The following is a 21,455-nucleotide window of genomic DNA, read 5'->3' on the forward strand; positions in this document are numbered from 1 at the left end:
TGAAAACAGTCCGCAAACGAATAGGTAATTTTTTAAAGCCAACTTATAAATAGTAAACACGTAAAACTTAAAATTAACATTTTTTACAAAAAAAAAAAAGTAAGTATATAAATAATAATTACAAAAATGATTTATATTTTCATTAGGTAAAATGACAATATTTTTAAATATTATTTGAAATATATTATATTGTTTTCAATGATGGAGATTTAGTTAAAATTAAATAAAGTAATCCTAAAATATTCTTATCTTAAGTATAGACTGCAACCAAATAAAATTTTTTAAAAAAATGCACGAAATGACAGCAGTATATTCACGTTTTTATATGACTAATATGAAACAATGTCTCTTTAAAAAACAATACAAAAAAAAATATTATACTTGATAAACGTTTTATAGGTTATTACTTTTTAAGCATCATCAGTTTCCAACTTGATTTTTGAAAAATCAAACTCTTCCCCAGTCGCTCGTTTATAAATATCCAAAACATCCAAGCAAGTAGTTTCAAAATGAGATGTAGCATCATACGATGTTGAGATAAATATATTACTCTCTTTTCCATCATCAATTGGCTCATAGAAGTCTGAAATGGATACAAATTTTTGTTTGACAGGACCCAGCAGATCTAGACCGGGCTTTATTTCTAGTTCCGGGTTACTAGTTTCTACTTTTGTTGACACCATGGCAGTAAACCATCCTTGAGAGCATACCTGATGGGTATTGCTAACCAACGAAACGTAAATATCTGACTTGCGATTTACTTGATTTTGAGGTATAATTATTTGTGTAGAAAGGGCATCACGAGTATTAGGTATTGGATGATTTAACAAGCAAATACATCGAATCACTTGCCCAGTTTTCTTTGTACGATCTTTTACGTATGATGGATCACAGAATACTTGTTTACATTTAGCTACCACACCTCCACTTTTAACGCCAACAACACTCGATCCTTCAAAAACAATTTCATCAACAGGAGTGTTCAACATATATGTACCACCGTAAATGGCACTGAGTCTAGCAAAACCTTGAGGCAATTCTCCAAGTCCATACAAAGGATACAAGTAAGGACTTTTTCCATAACGAGCCAATGAATCACTGTACAACTTTATACGGCTAATTAATTTAGCCGCTGGTTCATTAATGTAATCGTCATTTAAATAGAGAGCTAAAGCGTGCCCGGTAAAGTCTTGAGTATTCTTGTCCAAGCCAAATTTCGTGTACAGTTGATAAGCTGACATACGGTGTGGGTCAACGTCCTTCCATGTTTTCGGGTCATTTTCTTGGAAGTCTTGTACAAATATCAAGAAATTTCTAAATCTACGCTTTTCGAAAATGCCCATCAAGTCCGAGGAAAGAGCTTCTTTCTGGTCAACTGGCACTTTATAGATTTTACCACCTTTGTACACGTAACTGCCCTCAACCGATTTGAACTCGAGATAACGCGTCACACCTGTATGGATGAGTAATTTGACAAGCAGGCCGTTGGCCATTAAAAATTTGGGCACCAAGTCTACGTTCCAATCGCGTCCACGTCCATATTCTTTTTCATCGGGTTCTTTTACGTTGAATTTCTGGAACAACTCTGGCAACGGCGTTATCGACGCTGACTCGCCACCATAATACTTATTACGGTCTACGTGCAATACTTTCTTACCAGAAACGGACAACATACCAGATAAAATGCATTCTTTCAGTCCGGTACCCAACACAATGCAATCGTATTCCTCATCCATGATTGTTTACTTTGAGCACGCACTCGGAAAACCGTCTCGAACAACTGCAAACAAGATTGGCCGTTGTTTAATCGATTATTAACGCCGTTGTAACGTTAAAACAACACTATAATAACACTTTTAATTATAAACGGAGATATCTTACTTGTATTGTTTTGTGTACTTATGCCGAATCACAATTAACGCCGATTACGATTTTCTCTAGAAGTGACGTCGACGAAAAATCATCGCATGAAAATATCGATAAAAAAAAGTGCTGTGATATAAAGTATAAACCACTGCACAACCCATCAAGGTCACACTGTTAAACTCTGTAAAACACATTTCAACAACAGATTCTCTATCACGGGAGCATACAATAATTAATAATATTACAGCGTTCTAAAGCACAACGGCTGTGTCAAGCTTGATTTTATGTTTTAGTAAATTATAGTAATCAGAATCTGACAAATGAATATAAAAAATGTAATTTTAAATTAATTGAGTGGTCAAACTAACCAGACCATACAGTCAAATAAACATGAACTTTCAGATCGACATTTAAAATAGTTACACCTATTTAGTAAAAAATTTCGCGGGCGTTAAATAAAGCACTAAGTCGACTATTTCGTCGTTAAACAAACTTTAGAATTTCAACTGTCTATAAACTTTTGTCATAGAAATACTATATTTTCTGCGCAATATAAATGTTTTTAATGATGGAATGAAAAAAACGCTTTTAAAAAAGTCGACTTGGTGGCTTTATTAAAAGCCCGCAATAAATAATAACGTAACAACAACTATATACTTAAGTTCGTATTAAAAAATTGAAGTTCTATAGGTTTCGTGTCTGGATAATTTAAGTTTTAAGTTTGATTAAATAGCAAATTCTAAATAATTAGGAAAACGTAAACTAATTATGAAAATAGAAAGAAAAAGAACGAACGCAGCGATTACGAAAAATAATTTTGTTATTGTAGAACATTCCATGCTGAAGAAAAACTGTACAAATTAGATGTACCTGCTACCTATTGTACATTGCTATACACTAGTACCTATCTGTAGAGTCGTATAATGTAATGTACAATACAATAATTATGTGTTATGCTACGGTTGAATTAAAATATTTAACTATGATGTTTTCAATAGGGAATTTATCAAAAAACCCGAGCAAAGGTCACGTTTTCTTAATTAAATATAATTAATTTACACAAGCGTAGTTCTTATAGGATAAATATTATACTACCATTTTACTCAAGAAACTGTTTTTATGGAAACCATAATTTTTCAAATGAAATTACCAAGTTATGTTAAAGTTAGTTTGGTATTATATAGATATGTAAATTTATCAATTAGTTTTAGAGTATCTGAGTAATATGCGTATTACAAATTATTACATGTTCTAACACCTATTTATAATAATAAATATACATAGGTGCAATAAAATAAACAATCGGTTGAATATGTTCAGTAAATAAATATGTAGCACTATAGTATGTTGTCACTGGTGCGTAAGTTGATACGGATTATTTAACTTTACAAAGATTATGATTTATTATGTTGAAAATATGATGATTTACAACACATTGATGTATTTTGGTGTTTAAAATGTTTAAACAATAGTCTAGTGTGATTTGATATTTAATATTAATAATGTACTAAGCTCTTGTGTTATTAAAAACATAAGTTTAATTTTATTGTTGGGTTAGGCTGTGTTAATAAAATATAATATTTAAAAATAAAAAACTTAATCAACAATCATTTAACATATCAGTTTTCATTTTTATCATTTCTGTTGTTTGTAAATAACTCTTGACTAGAGCTCTGTATTCTGGACCGTCAACTTGATTATATTTTTCTTGTTGAGTCTTTAGATGTTCTAACTTGGACAGATTTGCCGTGTATTCCTTTTCTTTTTCATTATAATATTTTTTCATCTCATCAAATACATTTTCTGAACAATCATTTATGAGAACACTTTGTAGGTTCCTAAAAAAACATAATATCATATTACATTTTAAATTATTTAGTTTGATAAAAAAAAAAAAAAACACATTTGATTGTTTATGATAGTTAAGTATCAGTCTTACTTTGAATTGGAGTTTAAAACATTGACTTGTTTGTTTAAATGTTCCGCTTCTGTTAAATTAATATGGCTACTATTTTGTAACTTCAATATTGAATTTTTTATCTCCTTATTGTTATTTACATATTTATTTAAAAGAGAAATAAATACATCCAATTTATTACTTAAAATGTCTGGAAAATTCGGCTCAGACTCGACCAACTGCATCAACTCTAAGAAAAACAAATTATTTTAACATTATTAAAGTAATAGTATCTATACTCTTTTCTACCAATGCATGAAACTGTGCAGAAATCAAAACACAATACGAAATATACTGTACACAACAGCGAAATATTTATATTTTTTTTATCAATCATACTTGGTAAGTACAATTAGTAGCAAATTAATTGGTATAAGTAAAATAGAGGATCGGGGGGATGTAATACTAAAAAAATATGGGGGGTCACAAGTACTTAATAATAGAACATTATATATATATATATATATATATTCTCTGGACTACGGGCAAACATCAACTTGGTGATCCATTCGACAATAAATTACTAATAAAAATTAAATATCTATCCATTTTTGTAGTCACTCGAAACTTTTCTTTATTAAGGACAAGTTGTTGATACTAAATCATTCATAACAATCTAATCATGGTTGATCGAGTTTTGGTTTCGACAAAGTTGTGTTCTCACGTGACACAAAGTAATGTTGTGTCTGAGACAGGAGTAGTGTACTTTTTATTCTCATTGACTAGCTATAAGTAAAAAGCAATATACTATAATAAATTATTAAATAAAGTAATACCTGCTGGAATAGACTCTTTTTCATTAATAATAGTCAAACACTCTTTGTTTACACATTCTCCGATACAATTCTTTAATTTATCTTTATCGTATTCAGACAACTCTTTGGCACCAAAACAAGATTCGTCATTTTTGAACATTCGATAATGTATACTCAGGTCTTTACATTTTTCTTTCAATGTTTCATCTTCAATGCGCTCTAAAGAGTTAACAAATATTCGTTGCTTATAACTTTCAAGTTCAACACAATTCAACTGATTAATTGCGTCTTTTTCACAAATCGCTTGTGCACTAGGAGCCGAATCGCCACGAACCATCATTTGAAACTTTTTCGCTTTCTTGGACATTTCGTTAATCGTTACCGAAAATTTTTATTTATAAATAACAACAATAATAATAACAAAAAAAAAATTTCAAATCAAAACCGGAATATGTAGTTACCAATATTAAATGTTGAAAATAATGAAAATGATAAGAAATGGCGGCAAACGGTGCACAACGGTAAATGGTAGTACCAAACTCAAAAAGTGACATTGCAAAATTAATAGGTATGTCAACAAGTTGTGATAACCACAAAATGGCTGCCGGTTTTATTGGGTGGACGTGTATTTCTTACGAGAGAAAACAGACTACCATATTGTAAAAATTGTTAACGCAAGTTGTTGATGTACCTATTTATATTGTCATCTCTCTGTTATCAATTAATTCACTTGCTTACAAATATGAATTTGTACTTGTGTTTATGTACTTAAACATACAGTTATAATAATTAATATTACCAATGCGTTAATTGCTATACGTTTGAAAAGATATTCATATTAGCTCTACAGTCACTCATTATGGTGTGCGATAAGTGTGAGAAAAAATTAGGAACCGCAGCTACACCCGATCCGTGGAAAGCAGGATCTCGCAACGCTATTCAAACAAATAGAGTTCATGATCAAGACAACAAACACCTGCAGCAAATTTCCAAAGTTAAGACGTTGACTGGCGGTTCCAAGTCCTCATCCTCCACTACGAAAACCACACCGTACAGTTTCATCAGCAGTTGTCGCATTTGTAAACAAAAAATACACCTTCCGGGCAGAAATTACTGTCAGTCGTGTGCATACAAAAAAGGAATTTGCGCTATGTGTGGAAAAAAAATTCTCGACATACGCGGGTATAAACAATCCGCTACTTAACGTAACATTATCTCAATTGATATTTTTTATAAGTGAATATATTATTGAACATCTTGTGTATAATAATGAAATGTAGAAATAATAGTACATTGTAAATGTACATATACTAAGATAACACATTACATTGAAGTTTATGTAGTTAATAATCAATTACTTTTTTTTATGCAAATACAAGACAATTTTGTGATTTTTATTGTGCTTGGATTTTTTTTTAAATAGTATCGCAAAGTTTTTCTTTTTTTCTGAAGTCAACCGTCTGGTAAGAAGCAGTATTTTCAGAGATTGCCATCCTCAGTTTTGTTATTGAAGTACTTCAACCAATAAACTACAAGTTCTGGACCATACCTGAAACAAACAAAATAAAAATATAACATTATTATTACCTATTCCATAAAGAGAAAAAGTTGTTACTATTTTCAGTTTCTTCTTTTTGTTTGTTTGTCGTTATAGCATTCAAGAGCTATTGGAACTTTGACGAGATTTTTTTCTCTGTCGTTAAAAGTATTGTAAGTGTAGGAGTCTAGAGACCAGATAGTTTATTCAAACTGGTTTGTTGTTGTATATGATATTTTTCTTGTAGATGAGATACTTTGGCTAATTTGTGTTTTCGTTTACATTTTCCTCTTGAATACAGAGCAAAACACTAACGTTGCGAACATTTATAAATTATCTGTTGTCTTATGGGTAGGTATTTTGATCTTTTCTCCATATCTTAATATATTTGGTATAAAGTGATTTATTGAATGCAGTCAATGAAAAAATATTAATACATAGCGACCATCAGTCAGTTTTTGTTTATTATTTCTTTAAGGGGCGTCGCACCGCCCATTTTTAAGAAATAAAGTATAGGCAATTTTTTACAAAATCTTAATTTAAAGGTTAAACTGTGATGTGTAATTATTAGTTCAATAACTAAGATTTTTTTTTAAAAGTTAATTTCTTTTTGGACTATCACAGCATCCTTGAAAGCGATTTAAAAATGTTTTTTCATCTCTCTTGTTTAAGCAGACTGAAATTAACTCGCTTAATTTTGGATTTAGAGTAAAAGCACCCATTATAAAATTAAAAGAGAACAATATTTCGGAGGGCAAGACGGTGCGTTTTTTTCATTATTCTAAGTATAGCGCTCAATACATAGTTTAGAAATAACGACTATTTTAACATTTTTAAATGACTGTAACCTTTAAAAAAATGATTTTTTTTAAAAAAAACGCACCGTCTTGCCCTCCGGAATTTTGTTCTCTTTTAATTTGAGTGCTTTTTTTCTAAAACCAAAATTAAGCGAATTATTTTCAATCTGTTTAAACATGTTTTTACCACTATAAACTGTTTAAACTAATATTCCAATTGCAAGGTGGATTTTTATAAATCTACCAGCCTAAACTATTCATTAATTCATTTACAATTGACATTAATACTAAGGGTGGCTATTTCTCATTGATTTTCGTCATAGTATTCACTATTGAGTTATTGTTTGGTTACAGTTTTGAGTTTACACTGTGAAAATTCGTACAATTTGGTGGTGATATTTTACCTCCAACCGTATTTTAGTATAGCGTGTATCACGATGATCGACAGAATCGCGTATAAAATGTATATTGTACTGTCAGACCAGCGGGATACATCCTGTAAAAAATGTTCACTGTTCTTTACATTATTTTGTTTTTTCACTACGACACCACTGCAAATCCCCGATTTGTGGGCGTGTCCGTGGATTGTTTTGCGTTCTCCAAAGAAGAAATGAGACAACAAAATATGCCGCTGCGGAAGTACACGTCTTTCTCGTGTATAGCAATAGCTGATGTTATAGACTATAGTGAGTAGTGAGTACAGAATACGATAATATACAAGCTATATAGTTTGGACGTGTAGTGGCCACACTACAGTTGTGAATGACGAAGCCTGTTAATTGTGTGATTTTGGTTGTGGCGTAAGTGAGTTACTATGTGATTTTGATAGTTCATTTGTTTTTGATTGTCCTATTTAGTGTATAATTATTGTGATTTGATATTTTGTTTTACCAACTTGGAAGTGTAACTACGCTAATATTATGTAAGTACACTCTAATAATCGAAATTCTTAGCATAGTTGTGTCGGTTTAACAGGTGATTTGTGTAAAAAAAAATGTAAATAACTCCCTAAATATAACTAGATATTATGGTCTAAAATTAAAAACACAATTAATATTAAAATAATTTTTCGTGGTCATGGCATTAACTGTTTAATTAAAATATCAAACAAAAGAATTTAACCTCGTGTAAACAATGTGTTAACTGTTATCTAACGCTATTTTTATTGACCAATACAATTTTAAACAACAAAACAATTAACTATAGTTTTTTTTTATAGCACTAATGTGTTACTATTTCTTATAAATCGATTTCTCTTGCTCATTGAAATTCGATTAGAGTTCGTTTATGTTTGTATGTCAACCATATCAATTGAATAGATCATAATTCAATAGACCCACTTGTTTGTTATAAGCTTCTATTCTGTATTATATTAAGTAAGTCTACATAGATAACAATAAGAGCTGGTCTATTTATTTCTGTCAGACTAACTAAATAGTTTATACTTAAGATTTTTTGATGTTTGTTTACCTAATTTTAAAATAGAGGATCTGTCATTTAACAACTACTTAAATTCATTTATACAGTTCAGTATTATTAAATATTACAGCTTCATTATTCATTTAGAATTTAGTTTAGATATGATATATTTTATAAAGGGTAAACTACTTCCATATTATATGTTCTATTTATCTTATTTTAACTACTCTTAAAATATTACTTTTGTAAATTTGTCTTCGCTTTTAAGTCTGGTTTTAGTACATTTTTTCTTATAAAACACATTTTGCCTGGTTTGTTCTACTTATAATAAGTAGATTAGTATACTAATATAGTAATTATTTTAAATTCAATTATGAATTCATTAATTTTGAAATTCGAAACATTTATATTTTACGAACATTTTTACAGGACCTATTCAAGATACATTAAATGAACACTAAAATAGTCTAACATAAAGCAAAATTCAAAGTTCATCTATGGTCATATGTAATATAGGTATTTAGTATCTAACTATGCTATATTTTTTATTTATACCTTAAACTAATAAGAAACAAATAAAAAAGTTTTTGGCAATTTTCTTAATAAACAGTATTATAACAACAAAAAATTAAAAAATTATTGGATTTGTAAATAGATCTTATTAAATCTACTCATAGAAGGTAGACTCAACAAAGTATAAAATAAAAAGATCATCTTAATTTGGAGTATAATCTGTTAAAATTACTATATTCAAAATGTATGGAATGACATCTGCAATAAGTGATGCTGTCCCGACTGAAATGGACTTACAACTAACAAAATCCTTAGAAGATGCTCTCTCAAAAGAAAAAGTAATCACTACTGATGATGATTTATCTCAAAGGCTGGAAGTCTTGTCAATGTTGAATAATTTAGCCAAAGAATGGATTCGTGAAGTAAGCATTGAACGCAATTTACCGGAAATTACTGCTGACAGTGTAGGAGGTATGGTATGTACATTTGGATCTTATCGACTTGGAGTCTACCATAAAGGTGCTGATATTGATGCCATTGTTATTGTGCCGAGGCATATAACAAGAGTAGATTATTTTTCATCATTTTATGCAAAATTGAAAGATAATCCTAGCATAATGCATGTACGAGCGGTTGAAGAAGCATTTGTTCCAGTTATAAAAATGATTATTCAAGGTATTGAAATTGATATGTTGTTCGCACGACTAGCTTTGAAAGAAGTAGACGAAAATACTGACCTTCAACAAGATGAACTGTTAAGAAATTTGAATCCTAAGTGTGTTAGGAGTTTAAACGGTTGTCGAGTTACAGATTCAATTTTGCGACTAGTTCCTAATCGAGAATCATTCAAAAAGACTTTAATAGCGATCAAATTATGGGCTAAACGTCACAGAGTCTATTCAAATGCCTTGGGATACCTTGGTGGAGTTTCTTGGGCAATGTTAGTTGCAAGAATTTGCCAACTGTATCCAAATGCCGCTCCAGCTACCTTGATACATAAATTTTTTTTGATATTTTCAAAATGGCAATGGCCTCAGCCAGTGTTATTAAAACCATCATACTACATGGATCTAGGATATCCAGTATGGGATCCCAGGGTAAACATGGGAGACAGAAATCATGTTATGCCTATTATTACTCCAGTGTATCCACAGCAAAACTCAACGTTTAACGTATCTCATTCTACATTAGCTATTATACAAGAGGAGTTCAAAGTAAGTTTAGACATCATGGGTGAAATTTTAACTGGAGAATCCAGTTGGACGAAACTTTTTCAACCTTCAAAATTTTTTACCAAGTACAGATATTTTTTGGCAATTACTGTATTTGCAAGCTCTGAAGAAGAATTACTCGAGTGGAAAGGATTAGTTGAATCGCGTCTACGTTTTTTACCTACTTCTCTAGAAGAAATTGACTGTGTTCAGAGATCTCATTTAAATCCTGACCAATTCTCACTTCCTCATGAAAAATCTCAAGGGAGACCATCATCTGTATGGTTTGTGGGACTTGAAATATCAAAATCTAATGGTAAAGTGGTCCAGTTAGACTTCAGCTCGCATATACGAGATTTTTGTCTATTAGTAAAAAGTAAAGCTCATGCTATATTTAGAACAGGTATGGACATACAGGTTAATCATTTAAAGAGAAAAGATTTAAAGGAATATGTTCCAGATGAATTAAAGAAAGAAAAAGCAATACCAAATACTGTAGGCAGTAAAATAATTGCTCGATTATCAACTGAAGGTAGACACTCTGTATCAGAAACAGAAGAACTACTAAATAGTCCATTACCAAATAAATCTTTGGAAGAAGATACTTTATATTATGAAAAGAAAAACATTAGTCAACCAATATCTAAGACTGAAAATGCTCAAAATAGCTCTCAATCGTCGACTGAAAATAATGAGGGCAACGTATCAGAAACTGTAACACCTCAAAATAGTCTATTGTCCTATAAACATTCAGAGGTAGAAACTTTAGATTACGAAAAAGAAAACGTCAGTCAATTAGTATCCAAAACTGAAGAAGCTCAGAACGGTGTAGTTCCCAATTATAAACTCGCTGCTGAAGATCAGGTTGTGAAAAATGATGAAGAACATATAAATAATGGCATACCAGAATCTGATGATGAACAAAAAAATACCGTTTCCAATAAACGTTGTTCAGAAGATGATATTGAGAATGATGCAAAAAAAATGAGGCCCTTACATCCTACTGTTGCCTAATCAACTCGTGTCCATTCATGATTAAAAAAAACCACCATCATTTTAATTACATTAACTTTAAAAAAAAAATACAAAAAAAAATATAAATATAAAAAAAACTCTCCCAAAAAAAAAATTATAAAAGTTTATATGCTTTGACGTAACCATTCATTTTTGTTTTTGTATAATAAGTTATTACCTTATTATTCTGTTGTATAATTTTAAATATGACAACAGATAAATATACATATTTAAACAACATAATGGATATGTATTGGTGCGGTTTTAATGGATTCAACCAATTGAACTTTGAACATAACACAGACTTAAATTTCCATCTATATGAGGACAAAGCAAGCAGTAGTGGAATCCAACAAGTAACATTTTCTTGGAGTTCAGCTTCAGTTTTGACAGGTATTTGTAATCGGTTTATATATAATGTCTATTAATTGTAATATATTTAAAACATTGCAAAGTATAATTTGTGGGTTTTAGGCTCCGGTCAAGTTTTAATTAGTGGTCTGGTTCACAAGAAGAAAGTAAAATGTGAGGTCTTAAATAATTTTAACTATGAACCTTTTAAATCTGTAAGTAATATTTCCTATTTCTATTGTTTATATTATAAATAATTTGAGAGTATACTAATATGCCCTAGCAATATTGCAGATTTTTTAAAAATTTGACTTAGGTCACTTTCATTCTCACCAGCTCATATATTAACCAATTAACTAAAGCCAATTTAAAATTATTATTAAAAAAATGTAGGTATATAATTTAATTGTTCATTTATGATTTTTATAAAAATTTAAATTTTCTTTTTTTTTCCACCTTATTTTATTTAATATTAACATTGTCTGTTGCTGAAGTTTACTTTTGAAGCTATGCTTCTTATGGGACGCCTGGATGCTGGGAGGTCAACAAAGAAAAACCGTAACGTTTGGCTCGGCAAGTGTATATATATATATATTTATATATACGCTCGGCGCGCACAGGCTATATATTAAAAAATGTCAAATTAACCATATTTATTATTACAATAGATAATTAGAATAAGGGTAGCAGACATAGACGGCACAGACATAAATTATACATATTATTCACAACATTTTTTCTTTCTCTTTAGAAGTATAGCTTCTGCCAGGGGTCCCGTGACCCACACATTTAATTTTTATTTTATATGAAAGTGAGTTATTACAATATATTAATTTGGTATTGAACTAAAAGAGATTAGAATATATTTCCAAAATCATTTGGACAAATTTAAGATAAAGACTTTTGTGTTGAAAAAATTATTTTAATGTTAATGTATTAATTGATTTACTTTTAAATTAACAGGTTGCTACTTCCGAAACAAATGTGTTGGCTACTGATTTGGTGGGGAATTGTTGGTCGTATTTGAAGAGCTGTGGAAAATGGGATAATATTACACGAAAGTTACAAACAGAAGTTCCTTGTTCAACTTCACAAAAAAGTGAAAAACTATTAATACACAATGTATGCTGTAGTGATAATGTTCACTTGGCTTTTTCTTTCAATGGTATTTTTGAACGTGTTTTAATTTTGTTTGAGCTAAATTTTCTGGTTTTATGATTTGTTATTTTTAGAAATTTATTCGATTCCAACCAAAATATTTGAAACCAAATTGAAAGTTATTCAAGTAGCTTGTGGGTTTGAACATGTAGTGATTTTATTAGAAAGTGGATCTCTTTATACATATGGAACTGGAAGGTATGAATTTTGTAACATAGAACTACTAATTAAAACAAAAAAAAAACATGTTTATTTTGGTTTTGTTTAGTCGAGGGCAACTAGGACACGGTGAGTTGAATGAAGAAGAGAGTCCACGACTTCTAAAATTTCTGGACGGTTTAAAAGTGATAAATATCTCAGCCGGTGGATGGCATACTGCTGCAATTACAGAATGCAATGATCTGTATATGTGGGGTTGGAACCATTCAGGACAACTAGGAATCTCAAATTCTCCCGGTATTAATAATAATAATGTTAATCTTACATTTCTAACCACTTACCCAGGATGGCAACTCTTGTCTCTAGTAGAGCAAGAGTTGTACAAACCGACCTGACAGGTCGTAGACTAAAAAAAAAGAAAAATTCTTCCATTTTAATAATTGTTGCAAATTAATTTTATTTCAATCACAATTTAAAAAAAAAAACAATGATTTCACATTTGACACAGTTATGTCAGGCCATGTTGATGACTGAGCATATTTAGAGAGGGGGTTACGGGTTTTTGATGCGAAACTGTTTAGAACTGTTTAATATTTGTAAAACATTTTTGGCAATAAATGTGTTAGTAGTAGCATAATTTTTATTTTTCCCCATAATTGAAAAGTACACAGATTAAAAAAAAAACAATGATAATGTATGTAATTAACTTTTTAAGTTGAGAATAATTTACTGAAAATGTAGGCTAGCTAATTGAGAAATCAATAATACTGTAAAAATCATTAATTATTTTGGAAAAAAAATGATAGTTGCTAAATTTATTATCATGTATACATGTTTAAAACAAAAAAACTAAGTATCAATAAAATTTACAATAAATGATTATCAGGCAATAATATACTGTTTTATAAGAATTATTACTATGTTTGTAATCGCATAATTGGTTTTTTCCCTTCAAAAAAAAAAAAATGACTAGAATTAAAAAAAAAAAACATGTTCAAGTTATAGGATCTTAATAGATCTACATTCTGTGTAATTTTTAGATCTTAAATCTTAAAATTATACTTATAAATGCAAAGTCAATTTTTAGGCCACTAAAGTGTCTTATAGGATCGATTTCTGATCTATAGTATTACTACATTAGGAATTAGTTAAGTAAACTAAAAATTGAGGTTCTATAATATAAGTTTCAATAATTATTTTAACACTAAAGAAAAATGTTCTAATATTTTGCAGAAAACAGTGGCACAATGATGGCTGCGGAACCTGTATTAATAGATTGGCCTGAGGAGACAGAAATTGAACAAGTAAGCTTAGGGGCACGTCATTCAATGATTCTAACTAAAAATAACATTTTATGGGGCTGTGGATGGAATGCACATAAACAGTTGGGCATTGAAACATATGAGCTAATTTGTGACCGAATGATTAATCTTAGTATTTTGTCACCAATTCTTAAATTTAATAGGAAAAAAATAATGAAAATAGAATGCAAGGCCTGGAATAGTGCCCTGTTGATACAAAAATAAAACTATTTAATACCGTCTACCCATTAAAATCAATTTATTTTTTGATTTTTACGTTTGTTATTTTTAAAGGTTATTTTGTTTTATAAACAAAATATGTAAGTGTCAATATCTGTAGAGTAACATTTGAGAATTAAAACATTTTAAAGATTTAACTAATTATTTTATACTTTTCATTACTTATTTTCTGTTAATATTCTTTAAATTTTTATTACAAAAAAATGATGCGCTTATGCTATTTTCGAAAATATTTCATATCACAGCAGTGGATACAGTGTGGGACAGTAGATTAAAGGCAATATATTTCTACTATTATTAAATTATAATTGTTGTTTTTAGAAAATTAGCCATATTTTCAATTTCCATATCAATGAATTACGATTTTTTGACAATTTTTATTTTGAACAAATATTTATGTTTTTTTTTTAGTTTTTTTATATAAATATATATATTTATTTATAATATATATATATATTATAGTATACTATTTATTTTTCTATTTTGTACATATATTGTAACTTGTTTTATTTTGAATAAACGGTTTTTTTTTATTCACAAGCGTTTTGGAATTTATTTCATAGATTAACAGAAACTTTATTCATGTGACTGTTACAAAGTGAAGTAACAAAATTGCAACTTTAAAGTGGCTGTTGTTACACTCGATTTTGAAAAAATGTAAAACTTGTTATTAAATTATAAGTTTTTATGGCATTATATTTTACTAGAATCTGTCAATGGTTCTCTTAAATTTACTCTGGAGCGACATGCTCAGAACTAAACACGGGTAGTTGTCCTACTGTAGTAGGTGGTGGACGTTAGAGATTTGATCAAACAGTTAAGTAGAACTCGACTATTAACAGTCGTCCTGTGGACACCAGCCGTAATTTGACTGCATCTCTTGTAGTACTTTGTTGAGCTAAATTATAATGCAGTTCGCAAATTTTATTTCGTTACAATAACATTTTGTGAACAGAATACGCAAAAAAAATAAGCAAACCCAGCTTTTTTTGTTTAAGCTAAGTTATTATTTTGTATTTACCTAAAAATAATGTTTTTTTTTTGGATAATACCCTTACGACATTGGATTTACACATACCAAAAAAAATCCTATCCTTACCTTTTTTAAATAAAATGTGAGTTATTGCCAATTGGTTGCGAAAGGTATTTTTCTGTAATTTATACAAGGTGTACCACAAACAAATTCGTGCTCTGTGCTTATATAATAATCTTTTCAGGAAAATATAACTGATTATTGACAAAATTTCTTATAAAAAAAAACTAACTGATCGAAGAGCCTTTTTTAATTAGAAAATTTTCAAGAAATTCCATAATATATAATTTTTTTTATGGATATTTTACAAAAAAGAAATCCCTGAGTTTTTTGGCATAAAAAAAAAATCTGCAAGTCTATTCTTAAGGCCCCCTCGTAGAGTGTGACATTTGTTTCTGGTACACTCTGTATACTACCACAGAGTACATAAATGGTAAAAATAAAGTTAATAATTAAATTAATTCTGGTACGTCATATGTATCGGTTCCTCTTCATGATCAAACATATGGGTCCTATGTTGAGTATTTGTGTTTTTTAAAAGCCCGCCGTTTGATTTTTAATGAAATATTCCATGACAATGGTTTTTTATTCCACGAAAGCTAACCAAACTAGATTGATATTTTCCGGTTCTTTGTCAGATAACCTATTTCACATGCAAAAGTCCGATATTTTCAATCCTGCCTTCGAGAATTTTCTATTCGATTTTCAAGCACAATTTACATTTTCTACATACTCACACTCAACTAGTGCGATTTCTATAAATTCCAAATCTTTATTAGATTATTAATTTAATTAAAAATGGTAAGTTATAAATTTAGTTAATATACATAATATTATTAGTTTCATTTTAATAAATGTGAATAATCTTAACGCGCGTGCCGCAACTATACATTTTTTTTTGCATTTAAACATTTTACATACACAATTATTATTTACTAGTAGTTAATTTTAAAAATTATACTATTAAAAGCTATACATTTTTATTTAAATTAATTATGTTTTGAATTTGTACTTAGGCATCTGTAGCTACGAAATTTCGTCCTCTGTTCGACAGGGTGTTGGTGAAAAAGTTGGAAGCGCTTAAACAAAGTAAAGGTGGTATTATGTTACCTGAAAACGCTTCCAAAAAGATTTTAGAAGGAACTGTTGTTGCAGTTGGACCTGGCGGTAGAAATCCGGTAGGCTATTTTTTTTGTACTATGTGTATATTATGTTATTTAAATATTTAATTTATGTTTTTAGGAAGGTTCTTTTGTGCCAGTAGACCTCAAAGTAGGCGATCGTGTTTTATTACCTGAATATGGTGGTACCAAAATTCAGCTGGACGAAGACGACACATATACCATTTACAAAGAATCAGATTTATTGGCCAAGATAGAATAATAATTTAAAGAGATTTAAATTATAACTTGAACCGTGACTGATTACTTTAGTAGGAAATAGTTGTTCTAATCACACATTGGTAATATTTATATGTTGAACATTTCCTTTTTTTTTTTATTATTATTCCAGTGGAGTCTTAAAGCATTATATTATGTGTTGCTTATAAATTGTGAAATATTTTTTTTTTATATTAAAACCAATTTAATAGTTTATACAAATAAGTTGTTCTCATTATAATCTATTTTCTATATTTTCCAATCAATGAAGTTTTTAATAGAAATTAAAAAAAACAGCATACAGCTTACCAGCCATAATAATAAAAGTAATTGGTGTAATTAACGCACATGAATGTCTTAGAACTTATTATGTTCCATAATTGTGCTATTAGATGAATATGGATCTTTAGATTTAGAAAAAGGAATGTTATTAGTGATACCTAGGGAGCTAAAAAAACATTTTCAAGTCAAGATTAGAATTTTGTTTACGTTTCTTGATGCTTTATTTTTTTTGATAATTTAAAATATTATATTTTACCATGTTATTAAAAATTTTATTAGTAATTAACTGGAAAATATGCTAGGATTTTATTGATTCTTGAATATAAAATTTTCAGATTCCTCAGAACTTGTTAAGTTTTTAGGGTGAATGTTAAATAATTTTATAATAGTTAAATATTTCTTTTTTATATGATTTACAGCACAATAAAATTAAATTAAAAATTATTAGCCAACATTTTTTTAATGCTAAACAGCTATTGATTACAACTTCAACACCTTTAGTCATAGATTTTTAGTTATTATTTCTAAAGTCGTATTCAATCTTTGTCTCCAACACTTGGTCAATTAACCAACCCTTATTAATTTGAAACGAAAATAGCTTTCTGATAAGTAGCCAGTTACACGCAAAAAGAGAAAAAGCATACGTACGTATAATACCTACAACTCTTATGTTAGCAAAACAAAATGAGAAATACAAACAATTTTCTGGGAAAAGCGCGAATTGATGAATTAAAAATATTAATATAGTATTATGTAAGAAAAAGATGTACAAGATATATATATATATATATATATTTGGTCTATGTTAGTGATCTGTAGCAAAATGGGAATATTGGTTCCACTGAACTTAAAATTCAGTTAATAGTTAATAATAAGAGCTAATATTGAGTTGAGTGGTAGTCACTATTGTTGATCGTATTCTATTATTGGGTGTTTTAAATGACCCTTATAAAACGAATTTTATGTATTTTGTGCAAAAAGGGGAGAATTGAAAACAAATTAAAATTAATCGTTAACAATTAAAAATAATAAAATTAAAAGCCTTTTTTCTACCCAAAAATTGTGAATGCGGTAAGCAGAAAGTGGTAAGTTTTAACTTGCAGCACAGATAAGATGAATCTGATAATCTAACATGTGCTGGCATGTTGACTGTTGACTTAACCTGTCCATACTTCATAGACAGGTTTATGAAATAGGTTGAACGGTACGACTTAAAGAATAAGCAGACAGCCGGAGCCGTACTAGCCTTTATGTACTAACCTAACTTTTATGATAAAGGTTCTAAGTTTTGTTGTTATCAAGTCGAATGTCTATGGTTAGGCGATAAGCAATAGATTTGCTGGACCGCCGAGGGTACCGACTGGTAAGATGAAATAAATCTTGATTTTTACCACTAGAGGTCTTCCCATATACTGATATTAATATGTGCGATTGGCCGGGCAGAAGAGGACGATGATACTGATTACTGACGATCATGAGTACTTAATATGTAGCGTTCAATAAAAATATTAAAAATATATTTCCTTGCAACTATTTGTAAGTCCAACCCTATAATTTGCAGTTTATATAAAAGACATTTTTTCCAAGAGCAAAGAAGTCAGTCACTATGCTACATTATTTAAGAATATACGAATTCAAATATTCATAAAAACATAAATATTTTTTAAAAATATAATTTAATAAAAAATATTATTATATGAGTGTGACCTGTTAGAATGTACTTTATTATTTCACCGACACATATAAGCTATTAATTCAATAAATCAAACATTCGTCTTACAATAACTAATAAAACGAAATCACATACAAAACAAATGTCTTCTAATAGATAAGACATCAAATAATTAATAATAAAATACTTAAAATACAGAAAAAAATAAAGATAAAACGTTAATAAAAAAATTATTATGAGATTGTTATTTGTTAAGTAATATTAGACCATCCAAGTTGTATCAGAGGTCCCAAAACGGTGTCAAATTAATTGTTATAGTTTGCAAGAATTTGCAAGTCCACTTTTTCACTAATTATGTTTAAAATCAAATTATGTTTAAAATACAATAAACCTCAAATTTACTTTGCAACTTGTGTTTTAGAATTTAGAAGTCTACAAAATGTGTTAGCAAATTAAATAGTAATTTAATAATTAAAAAAAAAAAATTATTATTTATATTTTACAACAAGCAATTTTTTTGCTGCTCGTGGATTAGGTCTATGTATGTATAATAGGTAGGTCCTGCAATTTGAAATAAACTTTTTTGTTCACTAGGTACTTATCCTCCAGTGAAGTAATCACAGAACTAACCATTTATTTAATATTATTATTATTATGTGTTAGCCGGTTACCGCTTGGACAACTGACAGTTCATAGAAACCGTGCGATGAACGCAAAATCGGAAAAGTATAGTAGGAATTATTGTCTGAATGTATGTACAAAACCCAATAGTTAAGACTTCAAATGTTAATCGTAAAAATTAACTGTTATGCAATTAATCTTTGGCAATATCATGAATAGATGATTTTATTATCGAAAATTAATTTACATAATACCATTGAGTATATATTGTACAATATATACTCAATGATAATACTTATACTTATACTTATATTTATACTATTGCTTTAAGTGCAATAACACAATACATCAATCAATTATCGAAATTGATGTTTAATCCTTAAAACCCGAAGCCTTGTTGACATGCTTGTAACAATAATTTATTATCTATTCTGTGGTTGTAATTTGTAACAGGTGACTGATAAGCGTTATCAAGGCCATGTGGCTAAAAGCGCGTTAAATATTTTTGTATTATAGTATTAGATTCTTTGTAAATAATTATATTATTTAAATTTAATTTAACCTATGTATTAATCTATTATTATTGTATTATATAAAATGAACAGTAGAATGAAGTATAGCAATAACAGTTAAATACTTCTATATTACTTAGAACCAGGGCAATGGTTACAGCTTGTATTTTCAAACATGAGCAACAGAAGTGAATTGTCCAGTACAACAGTTTATAGTGACTGCAGACCGTGGTCTCGAATATCTAAAAAAAGGTACAGAATTGTATTATGAATATATGTTTATGTGTATATTTATTTATATTTGTTCAAGATGGAGAAATTCAGCAGTTGATGATTTGCTCAAAGCGAGTAAGACGACATGGCCAGTTCCGCAAATTGAACAAATATTTTTACCAGAGTTTAAAATCAAAACTGAAACAAATGAAGAATCATTTGAGGTATTAATAATTTTAGACTCTATTATAATAATACTATTTGTATTTTCTATTTTAGTAATAAATCTAAATTGAATTTTATTAAATTATTATAAATACATTTATTTAATATCTAGTGCTATTATTTTGAAAAAAAAGTTTTGCGTAAACGACATTACATAATATTAACTTTTGAGTGAGATCTAAATTTTTAAAGCTTTTGTTCATTTGATTAAGTTATGATACCACACTTTTAATTCTTTTTACATTTTCGGCTACCTTTCTAAAAGTAGCTGTGTTCAAGTAAATAGCAAAAAGCTTTAGCTGGAATTTTTGTTTTCTCACAAAATTAAAATAACTAAGTATTTTTTTTTTTAATAAAATAAAATAGTTTTTTAAAATTATTTATCAATAACAAAAGAAAACACATTTTTTATGCACTTCATTTGTATTACTTGTTTTTAATTTTTACTAATATAAGACTATTTTTATGTTGCAGATTATTGAATTTATTTGTAAGGGTGCATTTGGAAAAGTTTTCAAAGTTAAGCAATTGGATTCTAATGAAGTATATGCTATGAAAATTCTCAAAAAATCTGCGGTAATTATACTTATTTTTAGTGCTATTCATATTTTATACTTAGGTGTTCAGAACCAAAAATGCTTAAGCCACATTTTAAGATTTTAAATTGTTGGTATTTTTTTAATTTATATATAATCTGTCCTTAACTCTCAAAAATGGTTTGTGGCTTTAGATAAATACATTTGTAAAGTAAGTTTTAAAAAACTTATACAATTTTTCCCTGTCATAGTAATCTACACATATTGTGAGTTTAGTTGGTTTTTGTGCTTGTTATTGGTAATTATGTACATAAAGTGTCTAACATGTTTATGTATATTTCTCATATATATTTAATATTTTTAAACATTACTCTTCTAATTTCCATCTTGTTCTAGATTATCGAAGAGAATGGGATACAGCAAGTTAAAGACGAAGTACACATTCAATCAATGTGCGGTCATCACCCTTTTATCATAAATTGTCCATTTTACTGGCAAAGTAGAAAACAACTATTTATTGGTGAGGAAAATAAATATGTATTTACAAGAGTATATCATCAGACTCTACTGGTTCATATGTTTTGCTGATTGTTAATGAAATGCTTTAAATAAATGTAAAACGTTTGTACCATTTATTGTAACTACGGTACATTAGTTATTTTATACTTAAATTAAAAATCAAAACATTAGGGGAAATCAATAAA

At 28.8% G+C, this 21,455-nt stretch overlaps 7 protein-coding genes across 9 annotated transcripts in view; 5 read left to right on the plus strand and 2 right to left on the minus strand.

The window, feature by feature from the left end:
• Positions 1 to 134: 134 nt before the first annotated feature.
• On the minus strand, positions 135 to 2,080 carry LOC126843353 (rab GDP dissociation inhibitor alpha). The gene is made up of 2 exons (XM_050580804.1): positions 1,882 to 2,080; positions 135 to 1,780 (listed from the first exon to the last, which is right to left on the minus strand). The coding sequence occupies exon 2, from the start codon at positions 1,734 to 1,736 to the stop codon at positions 411 to 413; it is 1,326 nt and encodes a 441-aa protein (XP_050436761.1). The 5' UTR covers positions 1,737 to 1,780; positions 1,882 to 2,080; the 3' UTR covers positions 135 to 410.
• Positions 2,081 to 3,381: 1,301 nt separating this feature from the next.
• Positions 3,382 to 5,059, minus strand: LOC126842931 (reticulocyte-binding protein homolog 2a-like). The gene is made up of 3 exons (XM_050580171.1): positions 4,600 to 5,059; positions 3,806 to 4,013; positions 3,382 to 3,704 (listed from the first exon to the last, which is right to left on the minus strand). The coding sequence occupies exons 1-3, from the start codon at positions 4,943 to 4,945 to the stop codon at positions 3,467 to 3,469; spliced, it is 792 nt and encodes a 263-aa protein (XP_050436128.1). The 5' UTR covers positions 4,946 to 5,059; the 3' UTR covers positions 3,382 to 3,466.
• LOC126842932 (cysteine-rich PDZ-binding protein) lies at positions 4,409 to 5,990 on the plus strand. Its single transcript, XM_050580172.1, has one exon. The coding sequence runs from the start codon at positions 5,438 to 5,440 to the stop codon at positions 5,780 to 5,782; it is 345 nt and encodes a 114-aa protein (XP_050436129.1). The 5' UTR covers positions 4,409 to 5,437; the 3' UTR covers positions 5,783 to 5,990.
• Positions 5,991 to 7,522: 1,532 nt separating this feature from the next.
• LOC126843169 (poly(A) polymerase type 3-like) lies at positions 7,523 to 11,133 on the plus strand. Its single transcript, XM_050580531.1, has 2 exons — positions 7,523 to 7,834; positions 8,761 to 11,133. Exon 2 carries the CDS (start codon positions 9,087 to 9,089, stop codon positions 11,067 to 11,069), a length of 1,983 nt encoding a protein of 660 aa, XP_050436488.1. The 5' UTR covers positions 7,523 to 7,834; positions 8,761 to 9,086; the 3' UTR covers positions 11,070 to 11,133.
• Positions 11,134 to 11,275: 142 nt separating this feature from the next.
• LOC126843176 (RCC1 domain-containing protein 1-like) lies at positions 11,276 to 14,691 on the plus strand. Its single transcript, XM_050580540.1, has 6 exons — positions 11,276 to 11,462; positions 11,544 to 11,635; positions 12,384 to 12,585; positions 12,653 to 12,776; positions 12,847 to 13,034; positions 13,971 to 14,691. Exons 1-6 carry the CDS (start codon positions 11,276 to 11,278, stop codon positions 14,261 to 14,263), a joined length of 1,086 nt encoding a protein of 361 aa, XP_050436497.1. The 3' UTR covers positions 14,264 to 14,691.
• A 1,278-nt stretch (positions 14,692 to 15,969) lies between these two features.
• Positions 15,970 to 16,864, plus strand: LOC126843178 (10 kDa heat shock protein, mitochondrial-like). The gene is made up of 3 exons (XM_050580544.1): positions 15,970 to 16,112; positions 16,328 to 16,489; positions 16,554 to 16,864. The coding sequence occupies exons 1-3, from the start codon at positions 16,110 to 16,112 to the stop codon at positions 16,692 to 16,694; spliced, it is 306 nt and encodes a 101-aa protein (XP_050436501.1). The 5' UTR covers positions 15,970 to 16,109; the 3' UTR covers positions 16,695 to 16,864.
• Positions 16,865 to 19,772: 2,908 nt separating this feature from the next.
• Positions 19,773 to 21,455, plus strand: part of LOC126843177 (serine/threonine-protein kinase S6KL) — a 65,400-nt gene continuing 63,717 nt past the window's right edge. For all 3 annotated transcript variants that reach the window (XM_050580541.1, XM_050580542.1, XM_050580543.1), the window contains exons 1-4: positions 19,773 to 20,029; positions 20,088 to 20,214; positions 20,690 to 20,791; positions 21,148 to 21,271. In XM_050580541.1, coding sequence (XP_050436498.1) covers positions 19,953 to 20,029; positions 20,088 to 20,214; positions 20,690 to 20,791; positions 21,148 to 21,271 — 430 coding nt within the window. In that variant the 5' untranslated portion in view covers positions 19,773 to 19,952. The remainder of the gene's footprint in view (positions 20,030 to 20,087; positions 20,215 to 20,689; positions 20,792 to 21,147; positions 21,272 to 21,455) is intronic.

Source organism: Adelges cooleyi, unplaced genomic scaffold (genome assembly GCF_023614345.1).
Source record: "Adelges cooleyi isolate 19-005CV unplaced genomic scaffold, UGA_ACOO_1.1 ACOO_flye_CR_arks_rails_tigmint_CR_PRNA_574, whole genome shotgun sequence".
In the NCBI taxonomy this organism is placed as follows: Eukaryota; Metazoa; Arthropoda; class Insecta; order Hemiptera; family Adelgidae; genus Adelges; species Adelges cooleyi.

Excerpts from the sequence above, each read along its gene's own strand:
- LOC126843353 (XM_050580804.1), bottom strand. The coding sequence starts at position 1,736 with ATGGATGAGGAATACGATTGCATTGTGTTGGGTACCGGACTGAAAGAA.
- LOC126842931 (XM_050580171.1), bottom strand. The coding sequence starts at position 4,945 with ATGTCCAAGAAAGCGAAAAAGTTTCAAATGATGGTTCGTGGCGATTCG. Across the intron at positions 4,014-4,599 it reads AAAAGAGTCTATTCCAGCAG|AGTTGATGCAGTTGGTCGAG; the intron begins GTATTACTTTAT and ends TGTTTTTCTTAG. Across the intron at positions 3,705-3,805 it reads GTTTTAAACTCCAATTCAAA|GAACCTACAAAGTGTTCTCA; the intron begins GTAAGACTGATA and ends ATGTTTTTTTAG.
- LOC126842932 (XM_050580172.1), top strand. The coding sequence starts at position 5,438 with ATGGTGTGCGATAAGTGTGAGAAAAAATTAGGAACCGCAGCTACACCC.
- LOC126843169 (XM_050580531.1), top strand. The coding sequence starts at position 9,087 with ATGTATGGAATGACATCTGCAATAAGTGATGCTGTCCCGACTGAAATG.
- LOC126843176 (XM_050580540.1), top strand. The coding sequence starts at position 11,276 with ATGACAACAGATAAATATACATATTTAAACAACATAATGGATATGTAT. Across the intron at positions 12,586-12,652 it reads CTTGGCTTTTTCTTTCAATG|AAATTTATTCGATTCCAACC; the intron begins GTATTTTTGAAC and ends TGTTATTTTTAG. Across the intron at positions 13,035-13,970 it reads AGGAATCTCAAATTCTCCCG|AAAACAGTGGCACAATGATG; the intron begins GTATTAATAATA and ends AATATTTTGCAG.
- LOC126843178 (XM_050580544.1), top strand. Across the intron at positions 16,490-16,553 it reads GACCTGGCGGTAGAAATCCG|GAAGGTTCTTTTGTGCCAGT; the intron begins GTAGGCTATTTT and ends TTATGTTTTTAG.